This window comes from Heloderma suspectum, chromosome 12 (genome assembly GCF_057233095.1).
Source record: "Heloderma suspectum isolate Gila_16-S chromosome 12, 16-S_ref, whole genome shotgun sequence".
NCBI classification, from domain to species: domain Eukaryota; kingdom Metazoa; phylum Chordata; class Lepidosauria; order Squamata; family Helodermatidae; genus Heloderma; species Heloderma suspectum.
In genome coordinates this window covers 36,084,852-36,105,537 of record NC_139469.1, presented here as the reverse complement: position 1 = coordinate 36,105,537, position 20,686 = coordinate 36,084,852, and the positions used below count along the sequence as shown (strand labels likewise).

The 20,686-nt window shown below is 49.7% G+C and overlaps 1 protein-coding gene across 12 annotated transcripts in view; it reads right to left on the bottom strand.

The window, feature by feature from the left end:
* GGA2 (golgi associated, gamma adaptin ear containing, ARF binding protein 2) overlaps positions 1-19,886 on the bottom strand; it is a 30,607-nt gene extending 10,721 nt beyond the window's left edge. For 6 of the 12 annotated variants that reach the window (XR_014785631.1, XM_084819124.1, XM_084819127.1 and 3 more), the window contains exons 1-9: positions 14,655-15,389; positions 10,635-10,719; positions 9,228-9,303; positions 8,084-8,182; positions 7,492-7,615; positions 6,793-6,896; positions 5,064-5,144; positions 4,483-4,629; positions 3,872-3,953 (exon numbers count right to left, since the gene is read on the bottom strand). Coding sequence is in view for 11 of the 12 variants with exons in the window: in XM_084819124.1 (XP_084675250.1) it covers positions 3,872-3,953; positions 4,483-4,629; positions 5,064-5,144; positions 6,793-6,896; positions 7,492-7,615; positions 8,084-8,182; positions 9,228-9,303; positions 10,635-10,719; positions 14,655-15,225 (1,369 nt within the window). In the remaining variant the exon portion in view is untranslated. Of the gene's footprint in view, positions 1-3,871; positions 3,954-4,482; positions 4,856-5,063; positions 5,145-6,792; positions 6,897-7,491; positions 7,616-8,083; positions 8,183-9,227; positions 9,304-10,634; positions 10,720-14,654; positions 15,390-18,349; positions 18,387-19,808 lie in introns of those variants that run through there. The other 6 variants (XM_084819129.1, XM_084819132.1, XM_084819130.1 and 3 more) reach the window with 3 other exon arrangements.
* Between the last annotated feature and the right edge of the window lie 800 nt (positions 19,887-20,686).

The window sequence follows — 20,686 nt, the reverse complement described above, 5'->3', positions numbered from 1 at the left end:
CATCTGGATCAAAATAAATGGCGCAAAGAATAAAAGGAACCTGGTGATCGGAGTCTACTGCCGGCCACCCAATCAAGGAGAAGACAAGGATGAAACTTTTGAAAAGCAAATAGCCAATGTTTTAAGGAAGCATGATGTAGTAGCAATGGGGGACTTCAATTTCCCTGATATTTGCCGGGAGACAAATTCTGCAAAACATGGCCCCTCCAGGAAATTCCTGACTTGTGTGGCGGGTAACTTCCTCCTACAGAAAGGAGAGGAAGGAACTAGAGGATCGGCTATCCTTGACTTGATCCTAACCAACAGAGATGATGTAGTGGATAAAGCAGCAGTTACAGGAACTCTGGGGGAAAGCGACCATGTTGTACTTGAGTTCTTGGTTCTAAGGGAAGCAAAAGCCGAGTGTAGCCAAACACGTACCCTGGATTTTAGGAAAGCTGATTTTAATAAACTCAGAATAATGATCAGGAAGGTCCCATGGCAAGCGATGCTAACGAGAAAAGGAGTCCAAGATGGGTGGGAGCTTTTAAAAAAGGAAATTCTCAAGGCACAATTACAAGCAATTCCAACAAGAAGAAAAGGAGGAAGACAACAGAAGAAGCCAATGTGGTTTCACAAAAAGCTTAGGGATGACCTGAAAACAAAAAAGGACACATATAGGAAGTGGAAAGAAGGCCAAGTAACAAAGGAAAAGTACAGGCAGGTAGCACAGAATTGCAGGGATGGTGTCAGGAAGGCTAAAGCTGAGAACGAGCTGAGGTTAGCGAGGGATACTAAAAGCAACAAAAAGGCTTTCCTCAGCTACGTGCATAGTAAAAGGCAGAGGAAAGAAATGGTTGTTCAGCTATTCAATAAGGATGGCAAAACGATAACGGATGACAAAGAAAAGGCAGAGGTGCTCAATTCCTACTTTGGCTCAGTCTTGTCCCAAAAGAGGGTCTATGACCCCGCTGGCAAAGGCGAAGTACAGGCTGAAGGGGCAGGATTGCAGCTTGAGATCGATAGGCATATGGTCAAGGAACACCTAATTACTTGGAATGAGTTCAAATCTCCAGGGACAGATGAACTGCATCCTAGAATCATAAAGGAACTGGCAGAAGAACTCTCAGAACCGCTGTCTATTCTCTTTGAGAAATCATGGAGGACGGGGGAAGTGCCAGATGACTGGAGGAGAGCTAATGTTGTCCCTATCTTCAAAAAGGGTAAAAAGGAGGAACCTGGGAACTACAGACCAGTCAGTCTGACATCAATCCCTGGGAAAATTCTGCAGCAGATGATAAAGAAATCCATCTGGAAGCACCTTGCAAACAATGCAGTGATTACTCGAAGCCAACATGGATTTGTCAAAAACAAGTCCTGCCAGACGAATCTGATCTCATTTTTTGATCAAGTAACCTCCCTTGTAGACCGTGGGAATGCTGTAGACATCATATATTTCGACTTCAGCAAAGCTTTCGACAAAGTGCCCCATGATCTCCTGATGAGCAAACTAGCTCAAAGTGGGCTAGATGAAACAACGATCCGGTGGATCCACAGTTGGCTACAGAATCGGACTCAAAGAGTGCTTATCAATGGGACCTGCTCAAACTGGGGAGAGGTAACGAGTGGGGTACTGCAGGGCTCAGTCCTGGGCCCAGTGCTCTTCAACATTTTTATTAATGACTTGGAGGAGGAGGTGCAGGGAATGCTGATCAAATTTGCAGATGACACAAAATTGGGCGGGAGCGCTAATACCTTGGAAGACAGAAACAAAATTCAAAGTGATCTGGATAGACTGGAGCGCTGGGCAGAAAACAACAGAATGACATTTAATAGGGATGAATGCCAAGTTCTGCACCTAGGAAAAAGAAACCAAAGGCACAGTTGCAAGATGGGGGATACGTGGCTCAACAACAGTAAAGTGAGAAGGATCTTGGAATTGTTGTCGATATGAGCCAATAATGTGATGCGGCTGCCAAAAAGGCAAATGCTCTTTTGGGCTACTTTAATAGAAACATAGCTTCCAAATCCCGGGAAGTACTAGTTCCCCTCTACTCAGCACTGGTTAGGCCTCATCTGGAGTACTGTGTCCAGTTCTGGGCACCACACTTTAAGAAGGATGCAGACAAACTGGAGAGGGTTCAGAGGAGGGCAACAAAGATGATCAGGGGACTGGAAATAAAGCCCTATGAAGAGAGACTGAAAGAACTGGGCATGTTTAGCCTTGAGAAGAGAAGACTGAGGGGAGATATAATAGCGCTCTTCAAGTACTTGAAAGGGTGTCAGAGAGAGGAAGGCCAAGATCTCTTCTTGATCATCCCAGAGTGCAGGACACGGAGGAATGGGCTCAAGTGACAGGAAGCCAGATTCCGGCTGAACATCAGGAAAAATGTCCAGACTTAGAGCAATATGACAATGGAACCCATTCGCTAGGGAGGCGGTGGGCTCTCCCACACTGGAGGCGTTCAAGACAAGGCTGGACAGCCCTCTGTCAGGGATGCTCTGACTTAGATTCCTGCATTGAGCAGGGGGTTGGACTCGATGGCCTTGTAGGCCCCTTCCAACCCTATGATTCTATGATTCTATACCAGCAGCTTGACTCAGTGCAGTTTCTCATGTGCGAGGGGCCATAGCTCAGAGGAAGAACACAGATACACAGAGATCCCAAATTCAGTCCCCTGCATCTCTCAGCCTAATCCCACAGGCAGCCCTGCCCAAAGCCCTCAAGAGGCACAGATGATATGAAGTGGCAGTGGCAGCGGCAGCAACAGGTTCAAGTGTTCATCTCTTCTTCTGATAGTACAACTTCCCACAAACCAGGGCTGGCCTCCAGCACAAATGTAGCCCCTGGGATCTCTCCCTGGAAGAGCAGAGCCCAAGAACAGCTGAAATGGAAGGGTCAGGCAGAGCAGGAGAGGGCCAGTCCTGCCCCGGAGGGTGGCCTCAGCACTCCCAGGAGGCCTCCCTGAGATGGACACCGAGAGTCTGGTTTAGTCACATCCTGAAATGAAGCTTGGCATTCTATGTACCCAAAACAAGCTCACATGCCACCAATGTGCGGATTTACACTTTTCTTTTTTTCAGCCAGCCATTATGTTTTCAGAAATGAGGGGCAGCCATGGCTTCCCTCCCCCAGAGTGCTAGGTGTTATCAGATACCTGCAGCCCCCACCAATGGCTCAGCCATTCAGTCTGCAATCAAAACTGAGCCTAGAATGCAGACCTCATGGCCACAAGATTCTTTAACTGCTCTGTTCCTCCCTGTCCCCTGCCTTGAACTTCTGGAGAACTCAAAGGCATGCACACTCTTTTGTGGCATTGTGATTGGTCCCAATAAAGGTAGTGCCTAACTGAGGTTTTTGGATATTTTTTTTACTCATGGACCAAAAATCTCTGTTTTCCTTTTTCCCCATGCTCTAGAGATGGGAGAGGAAGGGGGCAGGAAATGACGAAAAGGACCATTAAGGCTGGATTGGCCAGTATAGTTTCTTCTTGAGCAGTGTCTATACTGCAGGAAGGAGGGGGGAATACAATGCCGTGCATAACTAAAACCGTAAAGCTAGTATAACTAGTGCTGTAACACTGTGTAGCTAGTGTTTTAACCTATAAATAAAAATACTTTTTAAAAAAGCACATTTTAAGATGTGCACTTCAGTAACTAAAATTCTGTCATTCTCATTCTTTGGTCTGCCATAATAAAACACCATCTAAGAAAAATGCATTAAAATCCAGTCGTTTGCCAAACGTTGGCAGGTTTTACCAGATTTTCAGTCTGGCCAAATCTACGGTACCATGGCCAGGTCTATGTCCAATGCACCAGCCCACCTTCTGGAGTTCCCTCTCTCCTCCCAGGCATCTCCACCGCCCCCAGCCCTGCTTTGTGCACACATTACCCAAAGCCTCCTCATCCTCCACCGTTTCGCTGGCCACTCGGAACATCAGCGGTTTCAGCTTCTCACACTTGGAGCATGCGCCCTGTGGAAGGAGGAAGCCAAACCATGCTGCCCTTGAGAAGCAACGTCCCCGGCTCAGCCACGCAGCCCAGTGTACACATCCAGCTGGCGGTCAAGGTGAGCAAAAAGCACAACACACATGCTCAGAGGAATATGTTTATTTAACTAAGACATGGGTTTTACGATAGAGTGCAGGCACTCAAAATTAAGCTGAAGTCAAGCGCCAGAACTTGATTAAGCCTAGTCTACATTCCTACGCAGTGCATACAAAAGCTGAACTGGGGGAAGCAATGAAAACAACAGATCCTTTATGACCCTGGGGGCACCTCAGTCCACCATTGCAGGCTGAACAAGCTGCACTGGCCCCACAATGGTCCTTGGGAGACCCTCCCCAATCTGCACCCCCATGGCCAGGCAGGTGGGGGCCCTGTGGCATATGAGACTGCAGGAATTGAACTCCCTGCAAGGAAGGAGCATCCCTGCTGCACTTTTCCTGCCCAGACATCAGAGATGCTCCAAAAGCGTCAGGAAGAGAAGAAAGGGGAACTAACCTGCACAACCTCCAGGGCCAGCTTGGGGATCCCTGCTCCCTCTCTTGCTTTGCAACCACTCAGCATCTCTTCCAGGGCATCAGCACTGCGGTGAGCTTCCTTGATGGCATTCATCCGCCTGGACACCTTGGCCAATTTCTCCTGCTCCTGCAAGGGGCCTGACTCATTCAGATTGCAAGGCCCTTCCTTAAGCAACCAGCAGCCTTGCTTCACGTTCTCCACCACAGCCACCAGCGCAGGTCTTATCACCTAGGGTGCTTCCAGACGAGGCTTTTATCCTGCAATTGCCCTGCCTCAAACACAGAATTTCACAGGAGGTCCAGACATTTGTAATCCATTTGTGTTTTCCCACTGCTTCTTTTGTATGTTTTTCCTACCAGAAAACATCCATGAAGGAAGAAGATGGAAGAGCTGCCCAAAGCCTTTTGATATGTAGCACTAGGAGCCCTATGTCTGGTCTAGAAGCACCCGATAGTCCAGGAAAACACACCAGAGAGAGGGAGAAGGGCTACCCCAGGGCCGGCCTGCCGGCCTCAATCTGTACATCAGCGGCTGCCTGACACAGAGGGGAACATGCCTACCTCTTTCATCAGTCCTTTGATCAGCCTGTTGGCTGCTTGCAGGTCCTCTGGGTTTTTGCTTTTTAGGAGCCTCGTTAAAATCTGTTGAGAGGAAGCGAGAAGGTGAGAACTGGGCCAGAAACATCACACTGCAGCCAAAGAGGGGCACTTCAGCTTGGGGGCTAGCTGAAAAGCCTAGGGGGGGAAAGCCTAAGTAAAGTTTCTAAAGGATCAAGTGCTAAAAAATGGTTGCTTTGAACATTTATCAAAGGACTTTAGGGCTTTTTATTCTAAAAAAAACATTCCTCTGAATAGTCTTTAAACCAAAATATGAAAAAGAAAATGGTTCGAGTCCACAAACGTTGGATTTTTGTGCAGTTTAAGTCTAATCTGTATACCGCAGGCTGAACAAGACCGGAGTGCTGCCAGCACAAACAGAACAAGGAGGACAGTGGTGCGGCGGAAGCTGCCGAATCCTGAGCCTCACAATTCCACTTCTTGATCCTCGAAACATCCCTGCCCAGGCACCCCACAGGCTGGAGGAGAAGGGAGGAGGCACCCAAGTCAGAAGCTGCTGCATCCACAGCATCAGCAAATGACTGAGCATCATTACCGGAAGGAACAAGCAAATATCCACAGCAAAACTCTGCAGCTGGACCTGAGGTGTAGCTGAGGCCGGGGGGGAGGGGGGGGGAGAGTTAAGCCTTTCCTTCCTACACCAGGTCGGAGGGTTAGGGGTGGCAAGTAGCTGGGGAGAAGTCACCTGCTAACGTTTCATGGTGGTGCGGAGGGTGAGCAGGGTTTGGGGGAATGCCCCCAAGCCTTATTCTGAGATGGTGAATTGAGATGAGAGGGGAAAGTACTTTTCCCAACCCAACATTAACTCTTCTCTCCCAAGAACTATTTAAGCTGCACAGTAGTCTGAGCCCGAAACAACTTAAAAATGTTGTAGACAGGAGGGGACAATTAGGGTCAGGATGTGCGCTTGACAGCACACACCCTAACCCCAGTTTCTCGCAGGCAATGCAATGAGCAGGAGGTAAGAATCCTGGCTGTGGCACCCCCTCACCCTGCCTGTGGCACCCCCTCACCCTGCCTGGACCAGCAGAGCAGCAAAAGCAGGAAGGGCTGACACCACACCCCCAAAGCTACACTTCCAACCCTACTGCAATGTTCTGTTTGTGATACACAGATTCCGTGGCAACAAGAGGGCAGCACACATGCACAGCCCTCCATCTTCCCATTCCCTTTGGGGGAAACCAGTATTTCTCAAACATACTGGGAGGGCGACAGAGCCTCACATGTGGGCACCCTTATTTTGCTGCTCTGCTGGCCAGCACATAGTTATGAGATGTCGCAGGACTTCCTCCCCCTTGACAGGAGTGCTTCTGCTCAGTCTCCCTGCCAGCCAGCCAGCCAGCCATGCCCTCCTCCAGGATACCCCACCCCATTCCCTCTCCCTCCAGCTTTCCCATTTTCTTTTCCAGCTGACACTCAACATTCTGTGGCTATTGAGCATGGTTGGTCCTTACTGGGCCACTTGGGCAGGGGATGTTCGCTCCCTTAATTTGAAAAAAGACTTCTTGTACTTCTGCAAACCCTGAGCTCCCTCTTGTCTCTCAGTGGCCCTGTTTTGGCTCCAGTCCTGCTGGCACTCACCAGCTGAGTTCATTATTAGAGCAGGGATGAGGATGGAAAGGCGCAGCTGTCCCCTGCAGTGGGGGCTTGGCCACAAACGGGATCAGGTTACCTTTGAGTTCTCATCATCAGCATCAAAAATGGAGCTAGATGGTCTTGGAGAAGGTGGTGGTAAAATTTTGTCCTCTACTAGTTTGGGGTCTTGTTTTACAATTCCTGAAAGAAAGGTTTCTAATTAACTTTTTATTGTAAAATGTCAACAAAACCAAAAGGAGGAGGGGGGATTCCTGAAAGAAGGGTCAACACACACATGCCACGAAGACAAGTTTAAGGCAACAGAACCAGCACAAGAGCATTTAAGTGAGTTGACTGGATGCAGAATATCAAGATTCAAAACATGTCTGGCATGTTCTGCTTTTCTCTCTTGGTGGGCATCAAAAGGAAAACAAAAGTGGAAACAAAAATGAAAAAATGCTGTGCAGACAGGCTCAGCACACCCAGCTAAAGTGCATATGTTAATGGCAGCACTCCAGTTTCTGATGGGCTTCCATTTCAGAACCTTCAGAACATATTGCTGCAAGACCCTGCAAGAGCCACCAGGATAAACCAGTGCCGGCTGCTGGAGCATTGTCCCAACGTAAGTGTTCCAAAGAGAGAAGGGTGCCCTTCCGCCCCTGCCCCCCACCAAGTGCTAAGACGCCTTGCAAGGAAAAGGCGCATTAGAACCATTTGGTCAGCAGGCTTGTGGTCTGAGGCCGTGTGACTTGAGACGGGGGGGGGGGAGAATGCTGAGAAAGATGTGGATGGAAACCTTGTTTCTTCAGCATTTGATAAGCATCTCGGATTTTCACTTCCTGAGGAAACCAAACCGTCCAACTGAACATTACCTCAATGACGCGAGATTTGACTCTGTCGGTTGACCACTCTCCGAGATGCTGAAAAGCCGAAAGCAGAGAACGTTGCTATCAGAGAACCTCTGGAACTTTCTCCTTTGCAGGAGCAGGAGAAAGGGTGTGTGTGTGGGGGGGACTGAGCGGGTTCCCTTCCTTGCTATCCAGTCTTCTGCAGTTCTCACAATACCTGCATTTGTCCTGGGCTCAATTTGTGCCAAGGTTCAGCCTCAGAATATGTGAAGGAATTGAAACTGAAGAAAGGGCTACTGAGCATATGAAGAGTGCCTTTATTTCTTCAGCAATGAACCATCACATTAAGCTTCCACATATCAGCAACAAGTGAACAGCCCTCCCAGCCTGAGGTAGAGACCCCCTTTTTTCTTTAATGAAAACCTAATTGTCTCCTGACTCATAGAAGTAATTTCTGAGGGGATCCCCCATTTTCATCTCTGCTGGCAAAAGCATCCTTTCCAGCATCCCTTCCCCGCCCCAGCTTGGCTGAGCACATACCCTGGGAGAGAGGACTTTGATGAGCCCATTCAAAAACCGGAACTTCCCCATTTCACGATGAAAGTTTTCACCACAGTTATTCACACACATCTCCAGCACCTGCAGGAAAGATGCAAATACAGCTATGCCCTGAATGTGGGCAAATCCACATAAGAGGCCTGGATCCCACGGTGGCAGCCTTGCAGTGGCCATTGGGAGGGGCTCTCTGTGAATGAAGCAGGGGGGGCTGTCCCACCCAGCCAGTGCTGCTGCCACATCAGGAAGAACAGAAGTGCAAGGAGAACTGGGCAAGGAGAACAGAGGCAGCATGTGGGTGGGCAGGGAAAGGCATTCATTCCTCAAGTCTAATCCTTCATCACAGGTGGCTACTTTCCAAACCAGGGGAGGGAAACTTGTGGCCCTGCAGATGTTTTGGACCAACTCCCATCAGCCATAGCCAGCATAGCCAAGGGTGAGGAAGGACGGGAGTTGTAGGCCGAAACATCTGGAGGGCCACAAGTTGCCCACCCCTATTCTAAAAGAAGGGGCGGCACAGGGACTACTGGCTGGCTAGGAACGACACTCACTGACCTGGGTGCTCTTCTCACTGATCCAGATCTAGGAGGACAGAGTTAGTCTCTGGAGAAGGAAAAAATACTGCACACGTGCACCGGCACCCCGCATTTTTAATGACTTCCCATGTGCCAGAGCCATGCTCAGGCATGGGGAACGTATTCCAAGTCTACACTCCCCACCCCACCCCATTCACTGCCATTCAGATTAAGCAAGGAAGGGGTTCTGTGAGCCTGGGTGAAAGGCAAGGCCAAGTGAGCATATGGGGTGGGGGGGGAAGGATAAGAAGGACTCAGCCAGGATGTAGTTGACTGGGACACCTGTGGAAATGGGGCTGTGTAAAGCAGGCACTGCTGGGGCTTAAGCAGCCACAAGGGCAGACAAGCAGGCCTCCCGCGCTGCGCCTCCCCCCAGAGCAGAGTCAAGGACACAGAAGGGGGAGCAGAGGTCATTGCCCAGACTCTCATGGTGCCGTTGGCCACTCAAGGAGAAGTGAAACAAGGAGGCTGACCTCCAAAGAGGTGACACACGCCTCTGTGCAGACACACACGCACGAGGCAGCTGACCTGCACGCTCCTGCACGCTCACTTACGGTCAGAGCACGCAGAGCTTCTGCCTCCTGTGGCGATTGGATCTTATGTTCCAGCAACCGCAGAGCTGTGGTGGGGCTGAGAAACAGGACAAGCCATGCAACATACATTAGAACCGATCCAACGTTTGCCTTCGCATTGACCGTAGGACGTGGGCCAATACTCCTCTTTTATCACTGGGGAACTGAGGCTGAGACAGAGTGCAGTTTGCCCAGTGGAAAGGAGGAGGGGAGGTAAACTCCTGCACCCAAGTCCAGGAGTCTCAGCTTCTGCTGCTCAGGGTCCCAGAGTATAACACAGCTGACAGCTGAGGTTACTCAGTTGAAAGATGCTCCACATATGCCCAGAGGCACTCACCCCCAACTGCATAATTTTACGTGTTCTAAGGCTGAGCTCTGTCAAATCTTTTTCCTCTAAAAGGGCTCAGTCTCTACAGGAAAGTAGCTGAGGCCTGGAGGAAGACCAGCTTTTAAAATGTATTTTATTTATTATTACATTTATATCCTGCCTTTTTCCCTCTTGCAAGGAACCCAAGGTGGCTCACATGGCCCTCCTCCTCTCCATTTTATCCTCACAACCACCCTGTGAGGTAGGTTAGGCCGAGAGTCAGTGACTGGCCCAAAGTCACCCAGTGAACTTCATGGCCCAGTGGGGCCTGGAACCCGGATCTCCTGAGTGCTTGTGCTGCATATCTATATTGCACTTTGGCATCTTGCCAAAATGTGCATGTTTTTGAACCAGTATGAAAATCCGCAGAACTTGTTTGACCTGAGGTAACAGCAAGACAAAAGAAACATGCACAGGCCCCACGAGAAGCAAAATCTTCCTCAAAAACTCTTGCCCATGGACATGCTGGGCAATCCCTAAATGCCAAGCAGGAAGAGGACACAGCAAGCAGAAAGATGTGTCTGTCTGACATCTATTCCAGGTCAAGGAAATTTGCCAGCCGTTCAGGTCCTGCCCCTTTGCTACATTCAGGGGATACAACCCCCCCCCCCCAAACCCACAAAGGGCCTTGTGGAACCTTAAGGACTAACAAATTTATTTTAGCACAAGTTTTCTGTGCTTCTGGAAAAGAGCCACAAAAAGCTGATTGCTGAGGAAAGACTGATCCAGATAAAGGAAACATGGGCAATCCACAAACAACAGAACCACAGGCCAAAATCGGACCACATGTTGTGGGAAGAGTCCATTTGACACTCTCAGAATCAGATCTGCAATGCATGGTCTTAGAAGAGTGTGACTCTGAACGTGGGCAAAGGGTGTTATTCACAACTACTACTAGTACAGAACTACTACAGCCAAAACCTTTGGCATTGCCCCACACACGCACTCACACACGCACACATGCATGCACACTCCAAGCCAGAAGTGGCCCAGCAGATGGCCACCTGGGAGAGCCTTCTTACCCTTTGGCATCTGCATTGATTTGATCGCTAAACCTCTGGATACTTTCCCAGTTTTCCTCAGGGTTACTGGGATCAGTAGCCTTGTCTGTCAAGGAATATAAGATTGTGAAGAGTCACACTGGTCCTGCAGCAATGGAAGCCCCAAAGCAACCAGGCATAGACAGGGCACCCCCAACCACATTTCTGCTAACAGGGAAAGTAGAAAGATTGAAGCAGGAAGTGGCAGTTCTTACATGCAGGAATCAGTCTAAATATCCCTAGGGACACCAAATCTAAGGAGGCTGCACTTTACTTAGGGAATAAACTAGGGCCAAGAGTGAAAGAATTGTTAGTAGGTACTGATGATAACTTTGTCTTTGTTGTGGAACAATGGAATTAACCATTGTAAGGTGAACAGTCCACTTGAAAACCCAGCAGCCTTTTAGCAGCAGTTCTTAACCAAAATAAGAGTTTTTTTGAGGAGGATGAAATAATATTCAGAGGAGATTTTAATACTATAATAAATGCATCCATGTATACAACAGCAGCATTTATTTATTTACTTATTACATTTCTATACTGCCCAATAGCTGAAGCTCTCTGGGCAGTTCACAAAAATTAAAACCACAAGTACAGCAGAAAAACAATATAAAATATAAAAGCTTAAAACTACAGTATAAATTACAACTAGAATAAAACCTAGCAGCAATGCAGAGGTTGCTGCTAGGTTTTATTTAAATTTGTACAGTAACAAATTTAAAACAACAGAGCTAAAAGACTAGAATACTAAAATTCCTGGGAAAATAAAAAGGGCACCGGAAAGAGTACAACGTAGGCTGTTATCTTTGGCAGTTAACAAAAAGAAATCCTTTCACTTAATAAAAGAAAAAATGGGAAAACATCTGCTATGACACAGATGGAAATTTGAAGGAAATGTGTATCTTGTTAATAACACTTTATTAGTATTAGTATTATTTATATTATTATTATTTATATAGTATTATTTATTAATAACACAGAGGGTTCTGAAAATTGCAAAAAATTTGGAAGTTAGAAATGGCTAAAATATCTTTGGAAGATAAAATTAATCTATTCAGATGATGGAAACTGAATTACTAAATAGTTAGAGCAAAAATAAAAATATTTCACTGATGGACCACCAGAGGGATATTATTTATTTATGACATTTAGGCTGCAATCATATAATATTACCTGGGAGTAAGCCCCATTGAACACTATGGGGCTTACTTCTGAGTAGGCATGTATAGGGCTGCACTGCTGGCAAAGGCTTGTTTAGTTAGGGGGCAATTCTAAACTCTTTCAAGCAGGTCAGGATAACAGTCATATCTAAAGAGGGGGAGAGATCCGCCATTGCCTACATCAGACAGGCCAACTTCTCTCCATCAGGATTTTAAAACTTTATACAATACTGGCAAATTGAATGGACAGAGTTAGAGATAAACATGTTCATGTTGATCAGATGGGTTTTTGTATCTGCTATGAAAATGTCACATGGTATCTAATTATTAAATATGATTGGTTCAAGTCAAAAGAAAAAAATCTGACTTTTTCCTCAAACCAGATTTTTTTTTTGACAGAGTAGAAAAACAGTACCACTTTCTGTCATGAAGATATTTGAATTAGGGAAGCACTCACACAGTAAGGTGGCCCTGAAGCCAGCGTTGGCTGGGAAAGTGTTCTGTTACTAGTGTTTATCCAAAAGGGATACTAGACACAAGCAGAAGCTACAGAATCACTGGCAATAACAACAGGAAATTGTGCAGGAATAAAAGCTTTGAGAGTAAAAAGAGTTTAAAATTTCTTTCATTGCAGATGACATGTCATCTAACTAACCCATATGACTCAATAAAGGCCTGCTTGGATAGAAGAAAACATTCTACAAAAATATCAGGGTACAAAGTCGACCAGACAAAAACTGGAAGTAAACATTTAAAATGTGAAGCAGAGAGAGAGAAGCATAAGTTGAGTTCAACATAAGTGAGTTCAACATGTTCACATGTTAGGAAAGCCCTTGTAAGTTCCTCAGGAGTAAGGAACATTGCAAAACTAGTTGTTTGAGGTGTACGATCTGTCCTTCTGTAGAACAGCTTTGGTGAAGGAAATGTTTGACGCCAACACTATTTTGTTTTCAGAGTCTAACAGGGGCAGCCCCACCATGAGGCAGAGTGAGGTAGCTGCCTCAGGCAGCTGATGTGGGGTATCAAATATAATTATTGTCTTTTTCCAGTGAAGGAAGAGAAGAAATACTTGTGGGATTTTCTGTCTCAGGAGCCAACGCAGCATGCATCTCCTTGGATCCTAGGCCTCTCTACTGGGGAAGCAGGGGCGCCATTTGCTCCTTTACCTCAGACAGCAAAATGGGTGGTCTTGAGTTATCCTTATAGTGCAAATTCCAGGAATGGAAGAACTGAATGTTGGGTTTTGTCTCGCTAAGAAAACAACCTAGAATCACCACTTGGCTTATGTCTCCCAAAAGGAGACAGTTTAAGTTGCCTAATATGAATTCCTCCAAATTAACTCAGTGGGTTCATCAGGAAGGCATTTCATAGTTGAGAGAACTGGAGCAATCTCATTTCAAGATCCAACTGAAGTCTGTTGTGGTCATGGGGACAAAAGAAGAGGTTTGAACAGCAGCATTGTGACTTTATTGCCAGGCTTTTGAAAATATGGAACATACATCATAAGCCCTATTCGAGTCCTCCTATACCTGCTCTGACAGCTATTATTTCCATGAGAGGGTTTAATGCTGGTGGGCTAGAGCTGGTGTGGGAACCTCCAGCCTGCAGGCCAAATCTGGCCCATGGAAGTCCCAGCCAGGCCCCATCCCTCTCCCAGCACTAGAGAAAGGCCACCTCTCCAGCACTTAGGAGGAAACCTGCTCTTCTCTATGGCTGAAAGCTGGGCTCTTCTCCCTAGGCAGAGAAAGGCATAGCTAAAAAAGAGAGGCTTCGTGCCTCTCTCTGCATGGAGAAAGGGACGGGACCTCCGTGATGCCAGGGGAAGGGCTTTGGAGAGGAGAGAGAGAGAGGAGCCTACCCCCTGACATCATCCAGCTCCCAGAGGGTAGGCAAAAAAGCAAACCGCGCGTACATGCGCGCACACGCACACACAGCTACTTGCTGTGAAGGATGTGCTTCAAAAAAGGTTGACCATGTATCTTGTGCAACTCTCTCTATCTAGTGTAACTTTGGCACTACAAAACAATATGGACATTTATGCTCTTATCTGTAAGGTATTGTTTATCTGTTAAGAAACAAAAAAGGACATATATCTGCATGTGGTGGGGCTGCCCACAAAACAGTCTTTACTGGGGTACACAAATAATTAATATGATGTCTCTCTGGTTATTGGGCTGCCAGAACACTGTTAGGAAACATTAAAACCCATGTTAGGAAGGAGGCTCAAGATTTAATTCAGTAGTTATTTGGGGACAGAGCCCAATGTACCAAAAATGAAAATCAAGTTAAATAATTTTCTTGGGTTATTATTGTTATGGGGAAAAAACTATCTTTATTAAACAGAGAGAAATCCAAAATATCCACAGACATTTGCGAGAGATCTTGGCAACAATCAAGGGCCAGCAGCTGATGCCATTCTGGGCGCCTAGATGAGGAGTTGGTCGAAGTGCTGATTGTGCAGAAGGTTCTGCTGATCTGCTGTAAGTGGATATTTTATCTCCAAAGTGTGCACGTGCTGTGGTGGGGATCGGTGCCCGCGCGTGGGCACAGCAGCGGGCCAGCTTCAAGCAAGGGGCCCTGCTTGCCTCACGCCGCCCCACTTCGACTCCCCTGCTCCCCACCCTCGGGCAGGGCCCGGCAGGCCGCCCGCTGCGAGGGCGGGGCCTGGGGCCGAAATCCAGAGTTGCGCAACCCGGAGCAGGACGTCCAAACGACCAGCCAGAAAGGCGCAGGCCGCCCCGACGCTGCTCCTGGCCGCAGCCTTTCGTCCTTCTTTTTAGAAACGGGGGGGGGGGGGTGAGCCTACGCGGCTTATTACGGACACTCATTTTACTATCTTTACCTTTAAATATCTTATCCTTTCCTACAACAAAACAGTGCTTATTTTCAAGCAAATGTGTTTCGCGTGGATGCAAACTCCAGGGCTCCAGCGAGTTTAAAGTGTGGAAGGGCCCGCGCCCACGTCCAGAGCTCCACCCGGGTCGGCAAACGACGCTCGTTTTTCGGTTACTGCTCCAGCATCTCAGGCGCGCAGAAGCAGCTGTGCAGCCTGGCACGGCGGCGTGCGCGGAGAGAAGCCCTCGCTGCGCGCTTCGCACCCCGAGGCGGCTCCCTGGCCGCCCGCAGGGCCCCGCACGCGCATTCCGTCCGGGGCCGCGCCCGCGGAGCCAGGCCCGGGCAGAACTCGCTGCGGCGCAGCGCGGGGCCAGGCCGGACTCGCTCTCACGCGCTGCGCGCGCAGCCGCCGGCTTCTCGCCTCGGAGCGCGGAAGCCTCCCGCGGGAGCTCGACGCCGGGGCCCGCGAACCCTCCCCGCCGAAGCGCCGCCGCCTGGGCGCGCGCTCCTGGGAAAGCGCTCCGCCCGCACTCACGAAGCAAGCGCTCCAGCGCGCCCGGGGGAGCCGCCCGCGCCATGGCCGCCGCCGCCGCTTCCTCGTCGGCGCTGGGTCCGTCCCTCCCTGGAGGCGGCGAAGAGAGACCGCGCGGAAGGCCGCCCCAGCGCGCGCGGGGCGGAGATGGGGCCCGGAGCGCCGCCCGCCCGCCGCCGCCGCCCCAAGCCGAGCGCCCCTCGAAGGGCCCCGGGGCGGGACTGCGCCGGCCGGGCGCGCCTTCAGCGGCGCCGGAGGAGGGCCTCGGCGCGCGGCGGGGCGGCTCCCGCGGAGCCCTGCGCGCGCGTCAGCGCTAAGGGGGCGGCTGGGCGGGCGGGGAGCGGCCGGCCGGCCCGAGCTCGGCGGCAGGGAGCGCTGGCGGGCGCTGCGCCGGGCACGGCGGCAAGGCCCCCTCCGCGCCTGCGGAAGCGGTGCCGCGGGGCCCGCGCCCCGCAGCGCAAGGCAGCCCGGCCACAGCAGCGACCCGCCCCCTCTCTTCGGGCCGGCCAGAGCAGACTCGCAGCGCCCGCTTGCCGGAGCCCCAGAGACGCCCTTCGGGCGGCGGGGCCAGGCTGTGGCCCAACGGGGGCACCTCCAGCACCTCCATAATCGCTTGCCGCAGTGGCGGCGCCGTCTCAGGGCGCGGCTCCTTCCCGGCAGTCACAGGTGGCAGTCGGCGCTTCAGACGCGCGGCCCCCCGAGCCTGGAGGTCTCATGAAGCCATTCTGGACAACAGCCCTCACTAGCCCTGCCTTCCTTGAATGTCTTTTTATTAAAGCCGGGGCCTCCTCCAGGACGGACCCCTCCCGCTACGTTGCCCCTCCGTTGCAAACATAGGCAACCTTTTGGGGTCTCCTTGGCATCGAAAAACTGCTCTGGGCACCGCCACAACATAGCTGCCATACGTACGGCTAGTCACAATACGAACATGAGAAGAGCCCTGCCGGGTCAGGCCACGGCCTGTCTAGTCCAGCACTGCTCACGCAGAGGCCAGCCAGCTGCCCACGGAAGCCCACAAGCAGGACCGGACTGCGACAGCACCCTCCTGCCCGTGTCCCCCAGCAACTGGTGTGCACAGGACGACTGCCTCTGGTACTGGAGGTAGCACGGAGGTGCCAGGACTCATAGCCATTGATCATCTCCTCCTCCAGGAATTTGTCTAACCCCCTTTTAAAGCCATCCAAAGTGGTGGCCATCGCTACATCCTGTGACAGCAAATTCCATAGTTTAACTCTGCGCTGTGTGAAGAATCCCTTCCTTTTATCTGTCCTGAATCTCCCACCAATCAGCTTCATGGGATGAACCCAGGTTCTAGTATTATGTTAGAGGGAGAAAAATGTCTCCCTCTCCACATCATACATAAGTTTGTACACCTCTATCATGTCTCCCCTTACCCTCCTTTTTTCCAGGCTAAACAATCCCAGCTGTTCTAACCTTTCCTCATAGGGGAGATGCTCTAGCCCCTTGAACATTTGAGTTGCCCTGTTCCGCACTTTTTCCAGCTCTACAGTCTAATTTTTTAGGTGTGGTGACCAGAACTGTACAGAGTATTCCAAGTTGGCCACACCACAGATTTGTATAAGGGCAATATTATATTGGCAGTTTTATTTTCAGTTCCCTTACCTAACATGGAGTTTGACTAAATGGAGTTTGCCTTTTTTCAGGGGCCGCACACTGGGTTGACATTTTCATCGAGCTGTCCACCACACCCCCACAATCTCTTTCCTGGTCGGTCACAGCTATCCCATCAAGCTGTATTTGGTTGGGATTTTTGGCCCCAACGTGCATCACTTTACACTTATTTATATTTATTTATTATTGCATTTATATCCCACCTTTTTTCCTCTTGCAAGGAACCCAAGGTGGCTTACATTATCCTCCTCCTCTCCATTTTATCCTCACAACAACAACCCTGTGAGGTGGGTTGGGCTGAGAGTCTGTGACTGGCCCAAAGTCACCCAGTGAGCTTCCATGGCCGAGTGGGGACTAGAACCCGGATCTCCCAGCTCCCAGTCCAACACTCTTGCCACTATACCACACTTGCTCACATTGAACTGCATTTGCCATGTTGATGCCCATTCTCCCAGTTTGGAGAGTTCCTTTTGGAGCTCCTCACAATCCCTTTTTCTTTTAACCACCCTAAACAATTTGGTGTCATGAACAAACTTGGCCATTTCACTGCTCACTCCCAATCCCAGATCATTTGTGAACAAGTTGAAAAGCACTGGTCCCAATACATATCTCTGTGGGACCCCACTATTTACATCCTTCCGCTGAGAGAAATTACCATTAAAAAAAATTATTAAATTTCTTAATCGCCCATCTGACCAGTCACCCGGCCACTCTGGGCGATGTACAGCGATACAAAGTTTTAAAACAGTACAATTCTACATTAAAACATTGTATTTCTAAAAATACCCTAACCCACCCCAAATACCTGCCTGAACAACCACGTTTTTAATGCGTGGCAGAAGCTCATTAAAGAGGGGGCATGGCGGAGTTCCCTAGGGGGGAGTTCCACAGAGTGGGGGCCACCACAGAGAAGGCCCTCTCCCTCATCCTCACCAGCCTAGCTGTCCCGGCTGATGGGACAGAGAGAAGGCCATCCAAGGCTGATCTTGTTGAGCAGCCTGCCCGGTGTTGCTGGAGGTGCTCCTTAAGATAGGCTGGGCCGGAACCATGTGGGGTTTTTAAGGTCAAAACCAACACCTTTAATTTGGCCCGGAAAACAACTGGTAACCAGTGCAACTCCTTCAGCACCGGAGTGATGTGATCATGCCAACGGCTGCCTTTAATCAGGCGAGCTGCTGCATTCTGTCCCAGCTGCAGCTTTCGAACCGTCTTCAAGGGTAACCCCACATAGAACGCATTACAGTACGAGAGGAGACCAGGGCATGTACTACCGATGGGAGCAGATGGTCAGGAAGGTAGGGGTGCAGCCGCCGTATCAGATGGAGTTGGTACAGCGCTGTCCGGCTCACAGCTGACACCTGAGCCTCCATGGACAGCTGGGAGTCTAAAATGACCCTCAGGCTGCGGACCTGGTCTTGCAAGGATAGCCATACCTCATTCAACACCAGGTCAACATCCCCCAACCTCCTCTTGTCTCCCACCAAAAGTACCCCAGTCTTGTCAGGGTTCAGCTTATTCCTCCCCATCCAGCCACTCACCATTTCCAGACATTTGGACAGGGATTCTATGGCCAACCTTGGTGAAGATTGAAACGAGAGAGAGAGAGAGAGAGCTACGTGTCATTGGCATATTGATGACACCGCACCCCAAACCTCCTGATGATACCCCCAGCAGCTTCACATAGATGTTAAATAGCACCGGAGAGAGCATGGAACCTTGTGGCACCACACAAGGGAGCAGCCACGGGTCTGAAACCTCCTCTCCCAGTGCTATCCTCTGGTACCTGCCAGAGAAGGAGGACTGGAACCACTGTAATATGGTGTCTCCAATGCCCAAGGCGGTCCAGGAGAATACCGTGGTCAACGGTATCAAAAGCCGCTGAGAGGTCAAGAACAAGGAAGGAGCATTCGCCCCTATCCAGAGCCCTCCTCATATCATCTACCAAGGCGACCAAGGCCGTTTCTGTCCCATGCCCAGGCCTGAAGCCTGATTGAAATGGATCTACATAATCGGCTTCTTCCAAGTGTGCCTTCAACTGCATCGCCACCACCCGCTCAATCACCTTGCCCCAAAATGGCGGATTCGAAACTGGGCAAAAGTTGTTCAAAACTTGGGGATCCAAGGAGGGCTTTTTAAAAAGCAGTCTTATCATGGCCTCCTTGAGGGCTGATGGCATCACTCCCTCCTCAAGGGAGACATTCACCATCACCCTAATCCCATCACCCAGCCTTTCTCTGCAGCTCATAATGAGCCAAGATGGGCAAGGATCAAGTAAGCAGGTGGTCGGCCTTACAGATGAAAGCACCTTGTCCACTTCGTCAGAAGGAAGAAGCTGGAACCGATCCCACAAAACCGGTTTGCCAAGGACCGCCTCTTGCTTGCTAAAACTGTATCCATGGCGCACGGAATAACACTTCTAATCCGATCAATTTCATCCGCAAAGTGCCTTGCCAAGGCCTCACAGGCCTTGGAATGCTCCAGTGGTTCTGGAGCAACTGGACCGACCAGGCTCCGGACCACTTGGAACAGCCTCCTGGGACAGCACTCTGCAGACACGATAGAGGCAGCATATTCCTTTTTTGCTGCCTTCACCGCCACGTGATAGGCTGAAGATACAGCTCTAGCCCATGTCTGATCGTCTTTGGAGCGAGACTTCCGCCACCGGCGCTCTAGCCATCTCACCATGTATTCCTACTCTCTGCTTTGTTTTTAACCAGTTACTGTTCCATAAGGGGACCTCTCCTCTTATTTCATGACTGCTGAGTTTGCTCAGGAGTCATTGGTGAGGGACTTTGTCAAAAGCCTTCTGGAAGTCCAGGTAAGCAATGTTGACTTGGTCACCCCTGTCTACATGTTTACTGACACTCTCAAAGAACTCTGAAAGGTTAGTGAGACAGGACTTACCTTTGCGGAAGCCATATGGATTCTTTTTCACCATGGCTTGTCCTTCTAAATGCTTACTAATTTTATCTTTAATAATACTTTCAACCAATTTACCTGGAACAGACGTTAAGCTAACCGGCCTGTAACTTCCTGGATCTCCCTGGATCCGTTTTTAAAAACTGATGTTACACTGTCATCTTCCAGTCCGCTGCTACAGAGGCTGATCTTAGCGACACGCTGCATATTTTAGCTAGAAGATCAGCAATTTCATATGTGAGTTCTTTAGGGTGCAGTCCTATGGAGAGAGACGTTAGCCTCTGAGCTCGGGAGGTTATTACTATTATTATTTATATTTCTATACTGCCCCATAGCCGAAGCTCTCTGGGCGGTTTACAAAAGCTGATGTCTGTCCAATGTAGGGTGCTCTGCGATTGGAAGTGAACATTCCAATGCAGGGAATCCTCTCCTCCATGCTCCTGCATTTTCGGCTAGACGCATGATTTTGCACATCTAGCAGGGGACAGCGGAGCGGGATGGGGGAAGGCTGAGCGGTGCATAGGAAGCCTCATAAAGAGGCTTCCGCAGTCTCCTCCCCTCCCCACCCTTGGGAACACCTCCTTTTCATCCTCTCCGCACTCCATTTCCAAGCGTGGAGACCGGCGAGAACCATGCCACCTACAAGAGAGTGGGGAGCGAGGTTTCTGGGAACTGAGTTCAGAGCCCTGGCTCTGAGCTCGGTTCCCAGAAACCGAAAATCCCTTGGCCCTCTAGACACTGTCTAGTGGCCATAGGGTTGCTCTCCCCAGAACTCTAGGATGGATACCGTATGGGCATGGTGATTTATTTGCTTTCAGTTTATCAATAAGGTTGAAGATGTCATCTTTTGTCACCACCATTTGTGTCAGTTCCTCAGACTCCCTTCCTGAAAACATCAGTTCAGGCACAGATATCTGTCCTAGATCTTCTGCAGTGAAGACGGATGAAAAGAATTC